This window comes from Struthio camelus, chromosome 2 (genome assembly GCF_040807025.1).
Source record: "Struthio camelus isolate bStrCam1 chromosome 2, bStrCam1.hap1, whole genome shotgun sequence".
Taxonomy (NCBI): domain Eukaryota; kingdom Metazoa; phylum Chordata; class Aves; order Struthioniformes; family Struthionidae; genus Struthio; species Struthio camelus.
Window position 1 is genome coordinate 82,721,165 of NC_090943.1, and position 24,442 is coordinate 82,745,606.

Below are 24,442 nucleotides of genomic sequence, written 5' to 3' on the forward strand. Positions count from 1 at the left end.
AAAACAGTTGTAGAACAAACATGCTTTAGGCCAAGCAAATTCCTACAAATGAAAACTAATGGCGTATTTCTCAATAAGCACACACTTTTTAAAATTAAGTGTTCTTATTAATCAAAAAGGCCGCTAGAACTCTAAGTGGCTGATATAGCTACCGTATAGTCATAAACCTGCCCATTCAAGGGAAACTTGCATCTTCTGGGTTTTCTGCCAAATGTGGGACAAGATCCGCTTTAATCTTTCTAATATAATCTTCCCTTTTCATTCTCCCATCTCCAAGGATTATTGGGTATACTTCACCTGAGTGATTTATTAAAATGTCAGCACTGATCAGATCCATACAGTCTCTTATTTTCTCAGATACGTAGGGTAGGCTATTACTGACAATTTGAAATAGAAATTAAGATTAAATCCCATAAAATGATCACAGCCAGGTCTCAAAGGGAAGAACAATACACAGAAGGTCCATTAGTTACAAAAGACTGAACTTACCATAATTTCTTATTTCATTTCAGGCAAGACAAACTCTTGGTTTTGACTAAACAATTTCATTTGTTAAATAGTTCAAGTATTACTTCCCTACTTCATCGGTGTGTAAGAGGGAGCTACCCTAAAACCATGCAATGTATTTCTGAAGTACCTGAAGTGCAAAGTACAATTAATTTGGTTTTATTCTAAACAAGTTTACACAAGAGCAATCCAGCAACCAAAGATACTATCTTAAATTTCCTTTGAATGAATGCCTTCAATAACTTAATTCCATGGTTTATCACAAAACAGATCAAGTTAAACTCCTTTTAGCAATTTTAGTCTATTCAAAACCCTCCACACAACCCTCTCCACCAATACTGCAATTTATATAGATATTTCTATGTTGAAGAACAACTTACCTTGTTTAAAGGTTATTTGAGCAAAAGTTTTAGGATATATAAACCGCATTGGCAAATCACGAAGATCTTTTACACAGTAGAAGTTACTATAATTGTTTTCCTAACCACTCAAGCTTTCTACTGTGCTGCCCAAGATGGTGCCCTAACAGCCTGCCAGTTATTCAAGGTAGAACCCAAAGCAGTACTATCCTCTTAGAGCTGCAGAGAATCCCCTTATTCAAATCCACACAAGGCAAAATACCTTCAGGCAAGCCTTGTCTCTAATCAATAAGAAAAGTTCTGCACTGTTATTACATGGTATTTATTCCCTGAGGTGGTTTAAATTTTAGCAAGTCATTATTCTCTTGCTTTCAATGCATTTTCTATTTAATATCCTTTAACATATATCGCATAAATCACATTTACCTAAAATTCAAATTGAGTGATGTCAGAGTTTATCATTACCATGTATGTTTTTCACTCCAGTCTCTTTCACTCCATCATCAGAATCACCACCTCCGCTCTCGCACTGTAACACAGCCGCTTTTCTCTCTAACATTTTCTTCTATGGAAGAAAAAAAGATTCACTTTCTATTTTCAGAAGTTTTGAACCATTATTTTTGTTTTAAGTAAGGCTACTAAAGCCACAAACCTTTGATATTCTCTCCTTACTCCACTGTCCAACTCCTTTCATTACACTGACAATACTATCTACAGCTTTATTAAACGTTTGCTGTACCTCGTCCAAAGAGGGTGACATGACGACATTAGGGATAGATAGATTAATACTAGTCCTGATGATAGGACAAGCACTTGTTTTCTGCTTAAAGGAACTGTGATTTGCTAAATGAAAGAAAAAAAAAAAAAGGAGAAAAAAAAAAGTTATTCACTTTTTTTCCCCAAGATCTCAATATAGGTATAACGATATAAACGAATATACACAGCTTAATGGTGGATATTGAATATCATTTCTTAAGGAAAAAAAGATTCCTGAGTAATTTGCAACTGACCATGTGCTGGTAAAGTCTACAGCAGTATAACCAAAACTAAGCACCATATTATTTCACTCCATGAACCTCCTTGTCAACTTGTTCAGTGCTGCTATACTCTGTTTAACAGAAAATCGCTTTATCCAACTTATACTCCCAGAGTTACCATATTAAACTAGGCCTAAAAGCTCCTTAGATTCTTTTCATATTGCATGTTTCATATGCTACACAGATAAAAACCAACGTTATTGTTTCTGTGGCAATTAGTCAGTAAGAAAGAGAACACACCTCTTTCTTTCTCTAGTGTTTTCATACAGTTTTATGCAAAAGGTCAAACTGGTAAGCGCTTATCAAGTCTGATTTTCTATACACGTTCAACTGCATATGATGTTTAACATCCACCTTCATAACAGTGGAGTCAGTCCCAAGAGAGGCAGCCTCACCATGGCACATTCCCCCTCTCACAGAGGGAAAAAAAATTCCTCTGGAAAAAATATCATGTTATCAATTGTGATATAACAAACCAGCTTATTCAAACGGTTTTCCTGTCTTTTACATGTTTGGCTCTGTTTGATATGGTTTCGGGATACTACATCTAGATAATTTCTTCTCATAGGTTAACTAAGGCGGCAAAGCACTGCAATATGGCCACCTAGGAAGTTGCTCATGGAAGATGCATGGATGCGCTTGCGTATGGTCTCCAGAGTGTTCCGAGCGACTTTCAAAAGGGCATCAATATTACAGCGATTGAAGTAGGAAAGCAGTTCATTGGCTTCTTCCTCTAACATTTCCAATTCCTTTCTCTTCCTCTTTGCTAGAGGTGATAGTCCAGCCAATATCTCACTGGAATTGTGGGAGGAAGTCAGGCTTTTTGATCTTCTTTCCTCTTCTTTTGCTAAAACATCATGAATCTAGTTAGTTAAACTGACTTAGGAAACTTAAAAACATAATAAAGCAATGACCTGCAGGTACCTCAACTTACTGGTCCTTACTCCCTACTTACTCCCATCAATCTTCTCTACTCAATCTCAACTGTCAAAACTATTACCAGAATTTAGATAGTACAGGCAATCTCTAGGCAGCTGTTAATTAAGGCCTGTAAGTAGCTGCTTCTATAACATTAACACTCAAACATGCAAGTTAGATTGAAAACGTTCATCTATTTTGCACATGACAGAGACATGATCCATCATTACCCAGGCAAATTCAAACAAAAGTCTTCAGACATTAGACGCTGGTTAATACTTCAGTCAACTGAGCTACAATATGCCCTAAAACATATTATCAACATGCAGAAAAAACACAAGCAAAGAACTACGATATCGTCTTTTTACCTGAACTTTTCCGACTTATTTCATCAGTGGGCACAACTGACTTCTCATCATCTTTTGCGAACTGCACCTCAGTTTCAAGTAACATGTTAATCAGCTCATTCGCAGCTTCTTCTACCAGTGAGCTTTTTAGATGTAAAGTCTGGGAACCTTTTCTACAGAGCTCCTGTTATCAAACCAAAACAAAAATATGATCTTATATTCCTTATTCTTTTGGCTATTTCACAGTCATACCTGTCTTTATTAACATGGATGTCGAGGCCCCAGATTCATTAGAAAAAGCTCAACACACAGCATTATTTTTCAATCGGTCTGTCTCAAACCTTAGGTTTGGATTCTTGTGCCAAACAGGACATCATAATTGTCTCTCAAAGTTGCTATGACTTGTTTCCTAAATCATATGACTCAGAGTTAATACTGTGATTCAACTTCTATAATATATAGTTCCAATGAAAAGCTTCCAAAAGCAAGTATTTCTTCAGCTTACTACTTAATTTTCTTAACTTTGCAATGCATACATGGGATATCTTAACCTTTTTTTTTTTTAATCATTACCATTTTCAATTACCATTGATTCACTGTGCCATAAGGAATATAAGCTAACTGCATTTCCCATTTGCAGTTAAATATTTGGTAAAATCCATAGAAAGTTGTATTTATGATTAGAATAAATGGAAAAATTATAACTAAGGGGAGGAAAAAACAAAGAATGGGATTTAACGAAAAATTAGAGCTATATTAAAGTACTTTATATTAAAGTATTTTTTGCTCTTTAAAAAGTAGGGTAAAATTGATGAAGCATACTTTAGTCAAGTATAAATTGTATCTATAATTGCCTTTTAATTTTTTCTTCTTTGTTATCTCCTGTTTCTCTAAGCTCACTCAAACCTGGATATGTTTGTTTAATTAACGACAGTAATTGGAAAAATTTCTGCCTTTAGCAAGATTCAGTCATTTCCAAAGCTTTAAGATAATCTTTGATCTTCCCAAACGTTCATTTTAGTTCAGAAATAAGCCAGGTCTGCTTTGCTATATCAGTGCATCTATTAAAATGGCTCAGGGCTTTTTACCTCTGTTTGCCTATTCTTGTGGCAGCAATTTCTTTAGCTTAAAGACGCCTTTTAGGTGATAAAACTTACTTCTAGTCTCTTTTAATTAAAAATTAAAATAAGTTTACAAACCTCAGTACTAGTTTCATTGTACTCATAACTGCAGTTAGTACAACACTTACTCCATTTAACTCAAACTGATGAACCATTGCGGTGGTATGAATGCAGCAGCTCAAGCTTTCTGGCAGAAAATTAACACTAAGCAATATCAATTATTACATAGTGCTGAGAAAGTTTTCATGCTCACTTTCTTGTACATTTTTAGTTTAGGGAATATACATTTTAGTACTAGCCCTATCAGGACAGCAGGATCAACACAGAAATCTATGGATTGTGAGGTTTACAAAGGTCACTCACTCAATAAATAATACTGTAAATTTAGTGGGTTTTTCTAACTACAAAAAGAGCTGTTATGAGGGACAGAGGAGGGAAGGCCAAAAAAGTACACTGAGAGAACCAAAACTCTGGTTTGTAGCATTTATTGCTTCAAGAGGTCAGGAATGGGGGACACTCTACATGATCTTCTACAATCTTTTCCAAGACATTATATCCTAAAATGCTAGAAGAGCTCAAGATTGCCTTATAAAAAATAATTCTGACATGTATTTTTTTACTGATTTAATCAGCTCTCACCTACTAACAACTTAAATAACTACAGTTCATCTTCCTGTACACGAGTCTGGATGGAGTAAAGGAGGAGACTCTTCTCTGAATACCTTCATACAGGAATTCAGACTTTTGAGTGCATATTGAACATCCCATTACCAACACAAGAGAACTTGAGATTAAGAAACTTATTCAGTACACGATCAGTTCCATAGTATTTACTCTCTTAGGCACCTAAGTGCACTTGTTATGGGGATCTTCACAGGCATCAGACAGACAATAGCCTTACTTAAAGACACTAAATGGCAACAATGACAAAAAGAGAATGCCATAGGAAATACATTCAAGTTGAGTGGAATCAAAGCATAAAAGGAATATCATACAGTAGTTGACTTGACATTAATAAGCACAAAAGGAATGTCTCAGCTCAGATATCTTTTCATTTGGCATTTGTTTTCATTTCTAAGGTTCCAGTTAAACAAGTCCGTATTTCATTACTTCACTTTTCTACGTATTCTTCATTAATTGTGCGGTGTTTCTACCTCATAAAAAAATGTTTAAATGACTTAGTTTAAAGTCATTGACCTCTTCTCTATAAAAATTTTATCTAATAACCTCAGTCTTTTGGAGAAACTCCTCACAGCTGAACGGTTCATCTTCTGGCAACTCACAGAGTGGCACACTACTCATTTCTTGAAGGACAGCATCAATACGAAATTCAATCAGGTCGTTCACTCGATCAAGCAATAACTCCAGCTCACCTTTTGAAGCAAACAGATTTAAAGATTTAAAACAAGCATAGAAGTTTGAAATAATAATGTTTTCAGAGTCCTGCTTAATTTTTTACTTCAAACTACCATATTCCATTTCATCTGAATTCTACATTTTCAGCAGTGGCAAGGTTCACCACTGAACTCTTAATTAAAATGTCCATCCGTCAAAAAATTTTAGAAATTAAATAACAATCAATAGACACCAATTACTAGAACTTCCACAGTTTAATAGCATTTTTTTCAATGCTGAAATTGAAATAGCAGCAAGGTGCCCGTTTCAAACTCAAACTACTTATATTACTTGAAGTTAAATACTTAACTGTAATGCAAAGCAATTATCCAAAATGTATTTTAATTTGTCATTTAAACAAAAGAAATTCTGCACTATAATGGCGTAAGTCTTTTCGAACACCAGAGTTTGCTTGATGTAATATTAAAGATGAAGTAATAGGAATTTGGCATCTTTAGAAACAATACAATACTCTTTGCGCAGTATTGTGCAATTCAGTGCAATCTTGTGATATTTTTTCAAATAGACTACAAACTCACCTGCTTTCTAAAGCTGCTCCCCAAGAAGGTGTGTGCATGGGTTTGTTTTAAAGAGACTGACTTTAAAAAGAAAATTTAATAGCATAAGCTATTGAGCAGTGCTAGTGCAAACTCAATAGAGATATTATTCCCCCGGAACTTGTTTTGTATATACAGAAACAGAAGGCAAAACTAGGACAAGTCTGAAACCTACGAGCTCTTAAGAACAAGTAACTATTGTTCTTTGAGGTCAGAATACACATTCTATTCTACACAATCTACTCTATTCTACACGTGCTATTCTATGCTCAATTTAACCATACTGCAATCACATCTAAATTAGCAATACTATCAAAAAGATGCTAGGCAAAAAAGGTGTTGTTTTTAAACAGAGGTTCCATGAAGTTCAGAATAGACGAGAATTCTGATTTCTTTCACGTATGGGTCAATTTAGTGCAAGTAATATGAAGGACAACAACTTTAATAATATACCCTATATTGGTTTAGAAATAAACAAGTAGATGTTAGCAGGACAAAGCAAGAGGACTTACCTAGCTTGCAAAAAATTGTATTTATATATTTCTCAACATTCAGCGATGTCCACGTTAGTAACATTAGACCTGGCTGGATAGCATCATCTATATTTGCTAACCAAGGAACCATCAATTGCTCAATAGGGTGCTGTATTTTCAATTTAATTCTCTTATATTCTGCTAGCATCATCTTAAATAAATAGAGAGTGAAAGCATTAGTTAATATTCACAGACATAGACCTCTTAAGTACATGTATTTATCATGACTTAAATTAAGATAATACCTCCAGACGCATATCACTGCAATTCTTAAGAGACAATAAATTTGAATTTTTTGCTATTATTTTTGGCCAAAGTTCACCATGTGTTGCTTCTCAAACTAATGCAAGTACTACTTTACAAAGAAATTCATCTTTATAGATAATAGAGGGTTTTTTTTTTTTTTAAAGAGGAAACAGCTTGCATATTTCAGTTCCTAAATGGATGTTCCAGGAGACAAAAAGTCTAGGAATTAATTCATCTAAATGCAAATTTTCAGCAATTTTATTAGGCCAACCCTAACACACCTTTAACTTGCTATTTGTTTTTAAATAATGCTAACTCATCTTTAGCCCCCTTATAGTTTCACCTATCTTGCAAGAACCAATCCCTCCAATAGCTTTAGAGGACTTGATACAACAATTTTTCTTGGTTCAGAATCAAGTTGTCCTTTGAAGCCATAGTTTTCTGGACACCTATCTTTGAATAGTGTACTTCAGTCCTCCAGAATCACAGAATCACAGAATGGTTGAGGTTGGAAGAGACCTCGGGAGATCATCTAGTCCAACCCCCCTGCTCAAGCAGGTTTACCTAGAACATATTGCCCAGGATCACGTCCAGACGGGTTTTGAATATCTCCAGGGAAGGAGACTCCACCACCTCTCTGGGCAACCTGTTCCAGTGCTCTGTCACCCTCACAGGAAAGAAGTTTTTCCTCAGGTTCAGATGGAACTCCCTGTGGTTCAGTTTCTGCCTGTTGCCTCTTGTCCTGTCCCTGGGCACCACGGAGAAGAGGCTGGCCTCATCCTCTCGACACCCCCTCTTCAGATACTTGTACACATTGATGAGATTGCCTCTCAGTCTTCTCTTCTCCAGGCTGAACAGGCCCAGCTCTCGCAGCCTTTCTTCCTAGGAGAGATGCTCCAGTCCCCTCATCTTCTTTGTAGCCCTCCGCTGGACTCTCTCCAGTAGGGCCATGTCTCTCTTGTACTGGGGAGCCCAGAACTGGACACAGTATTTGAGGTGAGGCCTCCCCAGGGCTGAGGAGAGGAGCAGGATCACCTCCCTCCACCTGCTGGCAACACTCTGCCTCATGCACCCCAGGATCCCCTTGGCCTTCTTGGCCACAAGGGCACACTGCTGGCTCATGCTTCACTTGTTGTCCACCAGCACTCCCGGGCCCTTCTCGGCAGAGCTGCTTTCCAGCAGGTCAGCCCCCAGCCTGTCCTGGTGCCTGGGGTTCTTCCTGCCTAGGGGCAGGACCCTGCACTTGCCTTTGTTGAACTTCAGGAGGTTCCTCTCCGCCCACCTCTCCAGCCTGTCCAGGTCCCTCGGAATGGCAGCACAGCCCTCTGGGGTATCAGCCACTCCCCCCAGTGTAGTATCATCAGCAAACTTGCTGAGGGTGCACTCTGTCCCTTCCTCCAGGTCATTGATGAATACATTGAACAAGGCTGGACCCAGCACTGACCCCTGGGGGACACCACTAGCTACAGGCCTCCAACTCGACTCTGTGCCACTGACCACAACCCTCTGAGCTCGGCCATCCAGCCAGTTCTCCATCCACCTCACTGTCCACTCACCTAGCCCACGCTTCCTGAATTTACCTAGGAGGATGTGATGGGAGAGAGTGTCCAAAGCCTTGCGGAAGTCCAGGTAGACAACATCCCCTGCTCTGCCCTCACCTACCCAGCCGGTCATTCCACCAGAGAAAGCTATCAGATTGGTCAAGCATGATTTCCCTTTGGTGAATCCATGCTGACTACTCCTGATCACCTTCTTGTCCTCCACGTGCTTAGCGATGACCTCCAGGAGGAGCTGTTCCATCACCTTTGCAGGGATGGAGGGGAGGCTGGCAGGCCTGGAGTTTCCTGGCTCCTCCTCCTTGCCCTTTTGGAAGACTGGGGTGACATTGGCTTTCTTCCAGTCCTCAGGCACCTCTCCTGATCTCCAGGACCTTTCCAAGATGATGGAGAGTGGCCTAGCCATAACATCCGCCAGCTCCCTCAGCACTTGTGAGCGCATCCCATCGGGGCCCATGGATTTGTGGATGTCAAGTTTGGACAAAAGATCTCTAACCCGATCCTCCTCGCCCGAGGCAGAGTCTTCCTTTCTGCAGCCTTCCTCTCTTGTCCCCAGCGTCTGGAATTCCTGAGGACTGGCCTTAGCACTGAAGGCTGAAGCAAAGGCGGCATTCAAGAACTCTGCCTTCTCTAGATCCTTTGTCACCAGGGCACCCGCCCCATTCAGCAGCGGGCCCACATTTTCCCTACTCTGTCTTCCTTTTGCTACTGATGCATCTGAAGAAGCCCTTCTTGTTGTCCTTGACATCTCTTGCCAGATTTACTTCCAAACGGGCCTTAGCCTTCCTTGTCACATCCCTGCACACTCTGACAACGGCCCTGTATTCCTCCCAAGTGGCCTGTCCCCGTTTCCACATTCTGTAGAGTTCCTTCTTCTGTGGGAGTTTTGCCAGGAGTTCCTTGCTCATCCATGCAGGTCTCCTGCCCGCTTTGCTGGATTTCTTACTCAGGGGGATGCACCCATCTTAAGCCTGGAGGAGGTGATGCTTGAATATTAACCAGCTTTCTTGGACCCCTCTTCCTTCGAGGGCCCTACCCCATGAGATTCCTCCAAGCAGGTCCCTGAAGAGGCCAAAGTTAGCTCTCCTGAAGTCCAGGGTTGCAATCCTACTCACTGCCCTGCTCCCTCCTCGTAGGATCCTGAACTCCACCATCTCATGGTCACTGCAGGCAAGGCTGCCCCCAACCTTCCCATCTCCAACTAGACCTTCTTTGTTTGTTAGTACAAGGTCTAGCAGCGCACCTCTCCTCGTTGGCGTCTCCACCACCTGGGTCAAGAAATTATCATCAGTCCTCTGCAGGAACCTCCTGGACTGTTTGTGCCTAGCTGTGCTGTCTTCCCAGCAGATGTCAGGGTGGTTGAAGTCTCCCATGAGAACCAGGGCCTGTGATCGTGAGGCTACTTCCAGCTGTCGGTAGAAGGCCTCATCGATGACTTCCTCCTGGTCAGGTGGCCTGTAGTAAACCCCCAGAACCGTGTCGCCCCTGTTAGCCTGCCCTTGAATCTTTACGCTTAGGCTCTCAACTTGCTCTTCATCCACCCCGAGGCAGAGCTCCATGCATTCTAGTTGCTCCCTCCCATAAAGGGCAACTCCACCACCTCGCCTTCCTGGCCTGTCTTTCCTAAAAAGCACGTAGCCATCCATGACAGCATTCCAGTCATGTGAACTATCCCACCATGTCTGTGTAACTGCAACGAGATCATGGCCCTGCGACCGCACACAGATCTCTAACTCTTCCTGTTTGTTTCCCATGCTGCGCGCATTGGTATACAGGCCTCTCAGAGAGCCAGTCAAGCATGCAAGCTTCCCAGGAGAGGTGCAAGAGGATCCTCCATAGCCATGTTGCATGCTGTCTCCCCTGGCTGCATGCACCCGCTGGAGGCATCCTGACTTGAGCGGTGTTTTACTGACTCCCCTGCCGCTATACCACTCCCCTTCCTCCATCTTGCCTAGTTTAAAGCCCTCCTTACCAGGCTGGCCAATCTGTTGGCAAAGATGCGCGTGCCCCGCGGTTCATAGATATGAATCCTGTCGGTTCATAGATAGATAGAACATCCCACAGGATTTAAAGGATAAGACAAAGGGAAGTTCTAGCTGTTCCACAGACATCTATGTCAAACATTGGTGCAGAAAGTACCCTGCCGTTCACTGTTTACTGGATGTTTTACAATTTTTAAAGGCACATCACCTGTTCCTCTCTCCCACTCTGTCCGCTCAAGACAGAGCGTATCCAGTGTTGGATGACAGATAAATTACTCATCATTTAGAAAACTGGCAACAGAGTTGGGCATCTTGTAAGTCTCCTTTCCTCCCCATTCTCAACCCTTTCCCAAGCTCTATAGACTGCAGTGCTTCCTGCCCTGAACCCATGCATCTTTCAAGTTATTTCACAGGAGATACAAAGCCAAGAAATCCCTTTAAATAGTGCCTCACAAGAGTCAAAAAGACAAAAAATAGACTTGTCTTTTTTTTTTTTATCCAAAAGATTTGATCTTTTTTCTCTCTCATGTGTATAGAAGCTAGATATTTTAATATATACTTGATACATCGGAACAACTAAAATAAACCTACCTGCAGACTGCTGACATTCTTTTTATACCAGTCTCTATTTTGTTGAAGAGCACTTGCAAATGGTGGGATTTCTAGACACATGTGAGCCATGCAATCTGTTTCTCTGAATAAAGTTTTTATTTGAGGGTCAAAATTCACAAATAATTCTCCTGTTTCTGGACATTTTACCAAGAGAGATGCCTGAAGTCCTGTTTTAGTCAATTCAATCTGCAGGAAACAAAGTCATCATTCCTGATCAAACACGTCAGTATAAAAAACATATTTCTTTTTAGAAACAAATATCAGTTTGGTACAAGCAGATACTAACATCAGATATTGCTGATGATCAAGACTGATATGGTATGCACCAGCTATAAAACTTTGTTAATGTAACCTATATGTACCTGAATGCTTACTGAGCGAATTAACTTTTCTTCGTAACACAGATATTTTCTGTAGGTTCTTGGATATTGTAAGTCCCAACCTATAGTCCAATATTAAAAGAAGAGTCAAAGACTTTGACGTCAATCCTCTGAAATGGGAAATCTCATTTCCTTAAAACTTACTGCACATTTTGAATGCGGCACACAGTTTCCTTAGTGAACTAAATTTAGCCTTGGGTAATTTCTTCAGACATCTTTTATAATTGATTCCAGGTTTCTCCTTCCCCTTTTTCCCATCACTTAACAGTTATACCAGGCTCCAATCTGACCTATAATTCCCAATCATATCCAAGCTTTGGACAAATTTAAAGATAGCTAAAATTAATGTGTATCACAGATTTTTTGTTCTTAAAAGGGAAGCCTAACCACATGATTGGTTTAACTGCCATATTTGAATATTACACTACTATCTGTTGTATGTGCTATTAGAAGGGAGAGCAGTCCTAAGACTACATATGGAAAGCTGGCTGAAACCAAAAAGGAGTCCTGGCTTAGGTAAGACAAGTTTCCCTTACAGGAAATAATTTGCTGCTATTCCTATTTTCCAGTTCTCCTTTTGCTGACATAATTTTATCGTTCACTTTTCAAATTTGATGCATTGCTTTCAGATGGGGCTTGTTTTTAGTAATAGTTTGGTAACCCATTGATTTCTTTCCAGGCTCTTTTTTTTTTTTTTTTCCCCTTTTTGTATAATGCACACTGAAGCTCTGCACTGCTTTTTGAGACAGTGTCTCACATTATTATGACATTTTACACAACATTTTTCGAAAGAACATCTAACTAAGTTTTTCCAGGGAAGTTATCATGCTCCATCCACTAGCATCAAATTCACTCTGTACAGCTTCTTTAAATAGCAACCTTGCTTGTATTTTTTCCCCCCAAAGTTCACCAATAAATCATACCGCATTCTCCTTTGTGCTTCAGAGACTCATGATTCCCACTGCCAGTCTTTTCCCCTCTCATATATAATTTTTTCCACGCCATTTCCATTATTAAGTAGCGCATGTTGGTAACAGAAATGAGGGGTACTTAAAGGCTTACTCTTACACTACCATAGAACTATAGAAACTGCTACACTTTCTTGCATTTTATCATTTTAGTATGCCCACAGTGGGTGTAGTGTTAAAATTATGGCTTTAAACCTTATGCTGTTAAAAGAAGGGTCTAAAATAAGTGATAGCCATTCAGTAACAGACAGAGAAAAGTAAAAAATGTTCTGAAATATCAGACAGAGCCACTAAACAATTTTCACTGTACAAAGGAAAAAAAAAAAAAAAGTAGGGGGAATGATTAATGCTACATCCTATTTCTGTTATATTTATATTCCCCACAGGACACGCCCCCTGCTTTTTTGTCCAGGCATAGAGCAGGAGCTCCACCTTGTGTTCTGCAATACTCACATTCGCATCAGTCTACACTCTTGTTGCGTCGAGGAGAGAGATGACTAACAGTAGCCAAATCTTTTGACCTGTAGGCTAGTACACTGATGATAAAGTGTATATACCTTTCATGTATGTTTAAGACGTGTTCCTGTTTCAAACACATGGAATTGTGTTTAAATCCACCTTCCTTTGTTCTTAATTAATGAGTATAAAGTTGGAGAAGACTCAGTGAATTTACATGGTTGCCAAGTGGGATTTCACTGTACTATAGTCTGGAGAAGCCAGACTCTTACTTTCAGCATAGACCAGAATAGGGACTAGGACCTCACAAAGAAAGGCATCAATGATAACATTAAAAAAAAAAAAGAGTACAAAATATTTCTCTGGCCGAGTGCATTTCATTGAGTTATTTTCCAGTTATTTTCCTGTTATTTTCCACAGGCATACATTAATGGCGGTTAATCATCAGGGGAGAGCCTCATGCCTCGGATGTTACAGTCATTTTGCAAAAGCAGAAAGGAGAATTTACCACATGACTGTTCTATCAAAGCATGGTACAACTTTCACATGTCAGAAAAAAAATCATTAGATCATCTGGCCAATGGAGATAGATGCAACTCCACAAGCAAGAAGCATACATCCTAACTAGTTTTCATAGCTGGGACAAGGAACCCATCTTAAAAGGTGACCAAGCAGGGACCTGATATCAGTAGGAGACACAATTCAGTGAAATTCATCCTCAATATACTTGGAACTACTGAGCTAATGCAGGTATCCAGCACAGGACTGGAATCAAAAAATGAAGCTGAGTCCAAGACAGAACCACCAAACAGAAATGCTAATGGCTTTCTAAAGCACTGCACCTCCTTTCCTGAAGGACATTAAGTATATACCTCCCTTACAAACTTTCTGTGAAAAGCCCATGAAATCAAAGATGGACTCTCAGCTTAACAGAATAAGCAACTGAAGTTAAAAATATTTCTAAGTCCAGATATGGCAATTTTGATTATTGCCTGGGCAGAGGACAATTTATAGATGTTCATAGTGCTACATTTTGACCTGATGTACCTAATCAATAATGAAAGAACAGCTGAGGTAATACTCAAGTTCTGTGATGCACAACGCGGAATTAGTACTGGATTCATTATCACTAAGAAATATTCAGCTCCAGAGCCAAGAGAGTCTGAAGAGACACATCATATAGCCTCTAATACTGTAATCCCTTCTCCTGAGTTTTAGTATACCCAGCCAACATAAACACCACAATACATAGCGTCAGACAATCCAATCTAATGGTATGTTAAACCTTCATGGAGATAAAAACGCATAGCATGAAGGAAGAGTTTGGAAATCTCAGATACCAGCAGCTGCTGGTATCAGATCTTGTCTAAGATTGGCTTCCAGAAGCCCGATGTTTATCAGCATCAGAGATTTTGATATTTATACGAAAGCTGGGGCTGAGCTCCAAGAACAAGAAGCAGCTTCACTGCTAATTGTGCCATCCCCATCATAAGAGTTATCTGAGATTTTAATGCCTCCCCTTTCAGACCCGAGAGGTTGAGACCAATTTGTCTACATTGTGCTCTTTGCCAAGGCAACAGAGAAACTGGGGGTGGACGGTATTCAGATAGGATAGTAGAAACCTGCAGAGTTCAAGGCTAGAAAATAGTCTTTGCAGAAGCCCTCTGATCTGAATTAATATATTAGAAGGCAATCAGAACTTCTACATACAGAAACCAGGAGACTGAAATCAGCTAAATGAGAAGAAGAACTTAAAGCAAGCTATGTTTTCTGAAGAATATTAGACTACAGAGTATAGTTAAATGCCTTACAAAATGGATGCAAAGAACTGACATGGCTCAAAACACACATGTGCACCAAATATTCTATTAATTCTTCAGGATGCTCTACTAGTTGAGACTGGATGGTTTTTTTATATGTACCTCATTCAGAGAGTACACATGGATTATTACTCAAAAACAAAATCACATTATCCATACCAGAGAAGACTTCTGTGCCTGATTTTACCTTGAGCTAATCAGCTGACAAAATTTCTGTCCCCATACATTATCTTAACTTATTGCAACTGAGTCAGTAGGTCATGGCAGAGAACAAGGGGCAGCCAAGGCTATCGCTGAATCTTAGTTACATATTTCAGCACTAAACATTTTTCATTATAACTAACAGGGCCTCTTAAGTGCTCCTAAAATCAGCCACAAGCAGTACAGGAACACTTTATTAGCAGAAACTCTTTATGAAAGTATCTTTTCTCATTTCATCCCTCACTTAGGAGGTACCCTGTCTTAAATCTAAACCTTGGTGTATTTGACCGCTGCTATTAACCAAAGATTCCTTCCCGTTGCCGTAACCCTGTGTTTCATTCGTGCCTGGCACAACAGATATCCAGCCTGGTGTGGATGTTATTAGTGTACCCACAAAAAAAATCCACTGCACTTTTTGAAGAAATTTCCTAATCAAAATCAGCTTTTTTACCTGCTGAAGCCATCCCCTGTGATAGATCACCTCAAATTCCAGAAGAACTTTTGCTACTTTGTTGTAGTTGCGGATTATGCGCTTGCCGTCTGCTGTTTGTAGAACAGCTGGGTGCTGTTGAAAAGACTCCATGGGTTCCTGGATCCTATGGAACAGGTGCCGTGCCCACAAGATCTTACCAGCTATTGGAGGCAGATTACGAGCCAAGGGAGGGTCCTGCTTCTGTTTAGTGTAGAGCTTAGCGACTGCTTCTATGTCATGACCATAGTTTTGAAGGACTTTCAGATACTTTTCATCAATGCCAAGACTTGGGATTTCTAATCTTCTTAGAAAAATAAAAATCATTAGAAAAATACCTTCAAGACTTCTGAAATTCTTTTGACACATTGTTGGAAAATACAATCTTCCCAGAATCCCTTGCATTCTTTACAAAATAACTACTTTAGCAGCAGAATTTTCACTAAGCTTGAACAACTACTGTCACAACCTGATTCCAAGCAACCAAGATTTAGGTCAGATCATAAAAGTTTCCAAGTAAGCCTAAACATTTTCTGCTTTGTCTCTGTTTTCGAACACTAAAGTAAAATTATTTGCAGACAGTTGTAATCAACCACCACTGGCAGTCTATTCCATTAAACAGAATAGAATAAGAAAACTGACACAATAAATTTGCAACAATATGAATCTATCCAGTCAAATTTCACTGTTTCCTAATGTAAGTATTTTGCCCTCTAACTGTCCTGTGGCAACAAATTAATTTCATCATCAAAGGACGAAACTAAGGTATATATGCTAATAGCCATAGCAAAGTATTCCTATACCTAGCCTAATTTTAAAGTCCATTTATATTTTACATTTTCTCATACATGGAAACAGATGCTTTTTATTTATCTACACTGCTGATGAGATATCCCTTACCAAAGCTGAATAGTTGGGGGAGAGGAGGTAGAGGTGTTTCTCATTCGTATTTGAAGAGATGTTTCCTACTGTGTTCTCCCCTTTTCTACCACCCTCAAAGAGTTATTTCCATTGCCTGACAGAATTCTAGCAAACTAGATAGGATACTACCTTTCAAATTTCTTCAACATACTCAATGCTCTTTCAGTGTTCAGAATGTTTTCAAAGGTGATGTCCATAAAAGTCCTTAACTGATCCTGGAAGAGAGAAAATAATTCTACGATATGGTACTACATCAAATACACCCACCCATTAAATATAATAGGTGTTATTTAACAGCATTTATCATATATTATACTAGACCACAGGGTTTATTTATGTGAAAGCAATCGCAAAAAACATCATTTTTCTCTTTCTTCCATCCAGCAAAAATTAAACAGAATACAACCAACTTTCAAGTCATTTTCTTCTGAAATTCCCTCTGTAGCTGTACATCCAACAAAAACTTTTGTATCCTCAAACATTCCACCATGTTGAGAGCCTCAGAGAATGCTTGCTTACCTCTTCAGCAGCCAAATCAAGCACTTATTTTAACTTTATTTATATAGCTACCCATTCCTTCCATCATCTTGTCATGATTTCAGAATTAAGAGAAAATTAATTATCTATATTATCTGTACTATGCTTCCATTCATCTGAAATCATCTGGTTTTGTGTTCTTCTTGCTAGCGTCATTAGGTAATGAGAAGTCTTTTTGATGGAGGACCTCCTAATAGGCCTTTTCTGGCCTAGTCTACCAAATTGGCCTGAATGTTACATAGTAAGTGCAAGTTTTAAAGTGGAGACACATTCGAATCTTTTTTCTATTTCAGAATAGAAATTTTAAGATTTGTATTATTTGTTTGGTGGCAGCTCAGATAGAGGTACTTTGCTTTCCAGGAGAAATCATCAGGAAATTATTATTTAAAATACAAAACTTACATGAAGATCATTTATCTCTTTGCAAAATTCTTCGTAGTCTTGGTCAAAATCAGTCTTACGCTGATCCAAAAAATTATACTGCTTTTTCTTCATATCATCAACAATGCTCTAAACAGTTTCAGAGAAAAAAAAAATCACCGCAAAAATTATCTTATCAAAAAAGTATCACACTGAACTATTTAACTCAATGGCTTGCGCACCTTCACATTTTACCTTCGCCATTAGTTACTAGTATTTGCTAAGCAATCTTTGCAAACCACTTAAATGTTGTATTTGCAAAAAGCAAGTTAGTGCAACGGCTACATGAATTTCATTTACATTACTCAGTCTTCTAAGTCAACTAGAACTGACAGAAAATACAAACTCTTGCTTTTCATCAAAGATATTTGTTACCCATTAAATATTTTCTTATGCAAAGGTTCAGTACTTCAAAATATAAACAAATAATATTTTGAAGTTAACAAAGTTCAACTTCCATATAGGAAAATAATTTCCTATTAGTTTTTCCCATGTCTTTAAATTAACTGATTTCATAGAAAAATGGACTATTCAAAATCCCCGTAAGATGCAACATGTCACCAACCCAGGACTTATTTCTCCTGACTTCTCTTCCATTGCTGCTGTCCACTCAAATGATAGCATGTCTTAATCAGCATCTCCCATGAGTTGTCTACACAGTTAAAGAATGCTAGTGATGAACCACTGTTCAGCATGCTAGCAGTTTAGTGCTGTACAACTGTGAAGCTAAACACAATATTTTCAGCACAGCAAACTCCAGCCATTTTATTATAAGCAAAATGAACTTTTCAGTTTTATTGCTTTGCTGTAAAGAAAATTGCTTGTTCGTAGAGGAAAACATTGAAAATCCTAGATAGCAACTAGGTGAAAAAGTATAAAGAATTGCAAAATAATAGTATCCTACTTTACAATTTTTTCAAGTCCTATAGTAAGTCACATAACTATAGTCAGGCTCCATGTCAAATACCTTCAGTACCTTAATTTTGTCACCTTTAAAAAATAAGTACAATTGCTTTCTGCCTTTTATACGTACTATCCACAACCTTCCACATATCTTCCACATCAGCATGTATAATTCTGCCTGTCCACCTCCAAGCCTCTCCTCTGCCAAATAAAATTGCTTTCATAGGGCCTAGATCTTGCACAAAGCTCTTACTTTAGGACTTCAGTGCTGCAGTGGATCGTGTGGTATGTCTGCATAGAGTCTGCAGACTGTACCAGAGCACTGGGCTAATAGTTACAGGTGGCTTTTCAACTGAAAGTGCCCCAAATAAATGAGATATCTGTGTTTCCATCCATCCAAATAATACCTTCATAGCATGACCTGAAAATTAGCAGTTGCTAAGAAGCCTTTCTGCATAGCTTTAGAGAGCAGTTCACATTGAAAGGAGAAAAATGTGGAGCAGCTCTCACCCATCCTGCCCCTGTGGAACAGACCATGGACCAAGCTATCCTTACAGTTGTCCCTTAGTTTCTTCAAAGACGACAAACAAATAGTTCACTATGGGAGGGAACAAAGGAGGAAACTAGCAGGTGGAAAGGACGTGGTCAGGGGACCAAACCCCTAGAGCGCAACAGGGAGTGAATCAAATAAGGACGCACAGTAGAATGCTCACATTTTACCGTAGGGATATTTAGCTAAAGCAACAAAGTAATTTCGTCATGGTGATGGCAGAAAGGAAGAGGCTAGGGTAACGCAAATTAGAATGCCACTTTTGTCTGTATTGCCAACGTATCACATGTGATCTCTAAAAGCAGTCTAAAAATTACATGCAGTGAATACTTCTGATTTATTTTAACATTTATAAGTGTCATAATTATCATGGCACTGCACTAATAAAGATATACAATAAGGAAAGTCAATTCAGGCTCCAGAAAGCAGAGACGACTCTACTTGTTACATATCAAGCTGTGCTACAAAAGAAACTTAGTCTTAGCAAGAAGGAAGGAAGGAAAATAACACGATTTACAACGTTTATATTCTTAGAAGAGTTCGTTATTGCCCAAGTCTCACTCAGATAAAAGGACCAGGAAAGAAGCCAAAAGAAATAGCCACACCAAGGGATTTCATTGATACACAAGTAAAGGTCTAGACTTGGAAAGCTCTCCAGCACAAAGCAGCTAAGCCACTTTTTTCTATCTCTCATCCCAAAGAGGGCCATCTGTGAATTAACTCTTTATTCCTTTAGGAAGGACAAAGCTATCAAGTTGTACTCTAGATGAGCACAGATTTTGAGCAAATCTAATAATGTGGTTGGCTGAAATAAAGTGTACTATTTCCTTAATGGAATGAGGTAAAAATGATCCAGGTTTTTTTTTTTTTCTCCTCTTTGCTAAAAATGACTTATTTCAAGAAATCGAGTTGCATCTGTTTGCAGTTATGCAGCACAGAAATGAAACTGAGGTTTGCTTCACTCCAAGCTGCAAGGAAAATCTGACTGCAGCATCGAGCCTTAGCGCAGTGGAACAAGTCCTCCATGCTAGGCAACGACCAGCTACCCCTAGCACAACGCGCAAGAGATGGAGACAGCCTGCAACGTTAGTCGCTGTACACTTAATAACCGGTAAAACATTTTTTCAGACAAAAATGTTGCAATTCTCACTTCTACAGATCATACCACTAAACTATGGCTCCAAATATTCCAATTAAAAAATTCTCCAATTTTAGCTCAAATTTGCTTTTAACACACTCTTTTCATCTTGTCTGCTCACTCTCCAAGATATCATACACTTAGAACATTAACTGTTACCTAGTAGTGTACTTACAGTTTTTTTCTCTCAATAGATACTTTCTAATTTTCATCATTACTTATTGCTTCAACATCAAGTCAGACTGATAGAATATCCAAAATTTATCGTGTACCTCATATTTTGCAATCATTGCTTCCAATCCCTCTATCTTAGACTCCTGTAGAACCGAGTAAATTTTAATAGTATTAAAAACTTCTATTATCTTAACCAGACGTCGATGAAAGGTTTCAAATTTTCCAAAGATATACATTTCACTAAAATCAAACTGTCTTTCAGCTGGATTTTGTTCCAATTTCTTCTTTATCTTGTGAAAGCAATTCTGATATGCCTAAAAATAAAAAGGAATTTAAAAAGGGAAGAACATCAAGCAAGTAATAGAAAGACTTTGTCATTAGCCATAATAAAGTTTATGTAGACACATATAATCATCTCTATCTGGACAGCAAGTAGAAAAATCATGCAGACTGCAAAAAGACATTAATAGAAATCACATCTGAAAACTAAGTCAGCAATACCATTATGGAATCACATATTTCATCCCACGTATAAACTGAACATACATGCATTTGTATATTCTGTCCTTAGCTGAAGTGAAATTCTGTTTCTTGCAGTAGCAGGCTTGAAAAATGGGTGTATGGAACATCTAAGATGACCACCCAGATATCAGTTTTCAGAGACTGAAAAGAAAGATTGTACACTGAATAGCTCTACTGGGTAATAATGTTTCAAATTTTCTAAAATCACTTTTTAGAATAAAATGCTTTTGAAATTAGCATGCTGCTCCATAGCAGCGTCCTTTTTTTCCATACCATTTTGTTAATTGTGCCAAACCTTACTCCAAACATGCTAAAATTCAGTTCTTCTTAAAGTCAGATTACATAGTCATGAGATTTCCTTGAAATGGTTTCTCGCAAAAGTAGTTCTCTTTAAGTCACAAAGTCCGTTGCTTTCTATTATAAATACATTCTTGAGCCCAGAATTTCCTAGGGGGTTGGTGACTCAAAGCTTTAAGTTTTAATCTATTTAAATTGATTTTCTGAAAGTTTTTGGATGATGCTAAGACTCAAATAAAAAATTAGTCCTTAAATTTATTTTAATACTGCAACTGAACAGTTAACTTCATAGAAACATAATTTTACTGCTTGTTGCTGATGGTAAGAAGTTGTCATATAAACCTGCACTAATTTGCACAAGAACTATGCAAGATTTGTTGTTTCAGAAGGTGCCAGGATGTTTAACCCAAACTATTAAGAGATGAAAAAGTAACAAAGGAAAAAACTAATACAAGTCTTCCAATATCTACAAAGATGTTATCAAAAAGATGCAGCTAGGCTCTTCACAGTAGCACATGGAAGACAAGAGACAATGGGCCTAAACTGAAACAGGAGGTGTTCTGACTGGAAGTAAGGAGAAACATTTTTACCCTAAGGACAGTCAAGCAGTGAAACAGGCTGACCAGAGAGGTTGTGCAATCTCCATCTTTGGAGGTTTGGAGGACCTTGACAGCCTGGCTTGATCTCATACCTGATCCTGCTTTGAGCAGGAGGTTGGACTAGATACCTCCGGAGGCCCCTTCCAACTTGAATTATCCTACACTCCTATGACCCTATGTTCCAAAAGCAGGGGAGAGGGGGAAAAAACAACCAATCAAATGAACAAATGAAAAAAAACCACAATCAAGCAAAAAAAAAAAAAAAAACCACACAACCAAACAAAAAAAACACTCCTGAAATGATAATGAAATTGCATGCAAGAGATTTTTTTTAGAAAAATTAAAGCTATCTTCCCAGTAGGTCTATATGATCTGAATGGCTGAATTCTTCTCAGTTCTCTACATTACCCATTCTAAAATTATAGGTTATCCACATATGTTTGAAATATATTCAGCTCAGTAAGTCCCTGTGTTTTGACTTTGACCACACATCCATCACTATCACAGAAGAAACTTTCTGGAGAAACTCAGGCATGAAAATCCAAGTAATTCTCATATATGAAGCATGTAGGCTAAGTGCTGAACTTCTGTTTCCTGAAGAAAATCAAACACTGAATTAACTTCTCCCTTAGCTCTAATATAATCACTCCAGTTCCCAAGCGTATTTCTTTGGTTGCTTCTTTTTCTTTCATTATAATATTTCTTCCTTGTGTGCAATAATAACTTTTCCTTATCATGGCTGCCTAAATTTTACTGTATGTTTCTGTTTTTTTTCATGATCCTCCCACCTACCTGTTTAAGCCTAATGGCCGCTCGTAGCTTTTCCAAAACTCTTTCCTGAGGTTGATTCCAGATGGTGGCAGTATCATTGTTTGTAATATAAGATTTACACGCTGTGATCAACTGATTGGTCACCTAAAAGCAATGTTAACCTTATGAAAGGTTACAGGACAAAGCAGATCTTACCCTTCTTCTCAATCTCATCCCATATTTCTGTCTCAGCTGACCCAAAGCCCGCAAAATACCAGTACCAAATACAAGACACACAGACTGATGGTTTTGCTTGCAGTATCCAACCTCCACCCTGGTTTACTACCAAAGTGCCATCAATTAACTATCCTCATCCTAAATTTAAACAACTCGAAACAACCTCGAAATGACACCCAGGACTTCAAAGTCATGACTTTTGGCCCTTCTGAAAGCAAAGGTAAAATCAAGGTCCCATGAATTAGATTTTAAAAAAATCTTATAAAAAGAACCTCCAATTCCTTCTTTAATGCAATCATAAGGAGCTTTAAGGACTATATTACGTTAATATAACTGATTCTACAAACCCCAGTTTAACGTAGGCAAAACTCACTGTAACAAAACAAGTTCCTCGGATCAAGTAATGTTGAGATTAGCCCTGATTTTCTAGAAGTCTGAAAAAAAATTCTTATAATTCCAAATTACACATAGTAAAATGAGTTCTACCTTTGAAAAAGTTTTATCATTATTTCTAATGCTCAAAACATTCAAAAAGTAGTGTTAAACTGATCAAAACGTTGCCTCTTAAATTGCTTGGTCCCTTTCTATTTGCTGCCTCACTAAAAATCAAACAATAACATAAAAATTTGTGAAAATTTACTTTTGTGCTGCATACACCCACCTTCACGAAGAGCGAGGATATCTTTTCAGAGGTATTGTAGTACTGTGAGATACTGTGAATCATTTTAATTGCATTCATAAGTCCTGGAATAGTAGCTACCATGGACACCTAGAAAGAAATACAGTTCTGAACTTAGCTCAATATTTGTTTTTAATCATACATCAGCTACACATCTATGTAGCGAAACCAGGAGTGTCACAAACATGATCCTTCTAATGTTTCTGCCTCTCTTTCCCTGGGCATCCCCTATGGAAAACACTGTCTTATTTCATTTTCCAAGCACTATAGTTCAATCTAGAGGAAAAAGTTTTCACCTGAGGCTTAGCTGAAAGAATTCTAATAAATAATTAAAATTTGAAAGAGACAAAGGCACCTTCAAAAATAGCAGTTATTTTGATTAAAAGCATTTTTTATACTCTTTTATTAAAACTGGTATAAGTTATATAAAAAGAGCTCAAACTTTGCAGTACACCTCATGACATTCACTTAAATGAAGTGTCTGGTGATAGTCCATTTTTATTCTTCTTTTTCTGTGTGGTTTTCAATAAGTATTGTGCGCAAGAGAAGCCTTTTCCTAAATACTTAAAATAGAGCTGTCATTTGAAAAGCCCATCAGTCCTATCTTCACCCCTTCAATGAGCTAGACTGAGAAATCTTTCAGGCAGGTTCTCCTCGTGTCTGAATTTTGAAAGCAATGACAACTTTACCCTATTGACAAGCTAGTTTTTAACATTTTGTAGGTAAATATCACTAATGGAAAATGTTTATGCTCCATACCTTGATGGATTCCAAACCCACCCCAGACTGCTGCTTCTTCTCAAAACTAAACCTCTCTGAAGCTGTCCTATTTGCCAAAAAGCCAGTTCTGGGAGCACAATGCAGATAAAGTTGAACTAGCCATGCACTGCGCCAAAGGAAAGCCTACTCACTTTGGCTCTGTTTTGTGTCTATATCATGTTAACCTTTCATCAGTGAGACTCAAATATCAGATTGGGAAACAGGGAAACAACACGCAATTTTAATGCTTTCTGGTAAATGGACACAGAGTACACATCACATACGCCATACCACGGTTGCCCAGACCACTGAGACAATTTCACTTTGTGAAGTACAGATAGAGAGGTAGCTAAGATGGTCAAAGCTCTGAGTCTTCACAGCTACTTATCAGCTGTCTCTGACTAGTGAGATACATACAGTCAGTTGCAAAATCAGTTTTAATAAAAACAACCATTTGCCAACTACTGCTTGCTTTAGCAGTTAACAGAAGAG

The 24,442-nt window shown here is 38.4% G+C and overlaps 1 protein-coding gene across 2 annotated transcripts in view; it reads right to left on the bottom strand.

The window, feature by feature from the left end:
• The window catches only part of DNAH5 (dynein axonemal heavy chain 5), a 173,924-nt gene that overhangs the window by 104,145 nt on the left and 45,337 nt on the right, over positions 1–24,442 (bottom strand). For both annotated transcript variants that reach the window (XM_068931426.1, XM_068931427.1), the window contains exons 9-21: positions 23,174–23,281; positions 22,318–22,440; positions 20,206–20,421; positions 17,325–17,432; positions 16,515–16,600; positions 15,447–15,771; positions 11,150–11,356; positions 6,754–6,925; positions 5,517–5,662; positions 3,190–3,352; positions 2,508–2,750; positions 1,519–1,709; positions 1,332–1,431 (exon numbers count right to left, since the gene is read on the bottom strand). In XM_068931426.1, the coding sequence (XP_068787527.1) occupies positions 1,332–1,431; positions 1,519–1,709; positions 2,508–2,750; positions 3,190–3,352; positions 5,517–5,662; positions 6,754–6,925; positions 11,150–11,356; positions 15,447–15,771; positions 16,515–16,600; positions 17,325–17,432; positions 20,206–20,421; positions 22,318–22,440; positions 23,174–23,281 (2,188 nt within the window). The remainder of the gene's footprint in view (positions 1–1,331; positions 1,432–1,518; positions 1,710–2,507; positions 2,751–3,189; positions 3,353–5,516; positions 5,663–6,753; positions 6,926–11,149; positions 11,357–15,446; positions 15,772–16,514; positions 16,601–17,324; positions 17,433–20,205; positions 20,422–22,317; positions 22,441–23,173; positions 23,282–24,442) is intronic.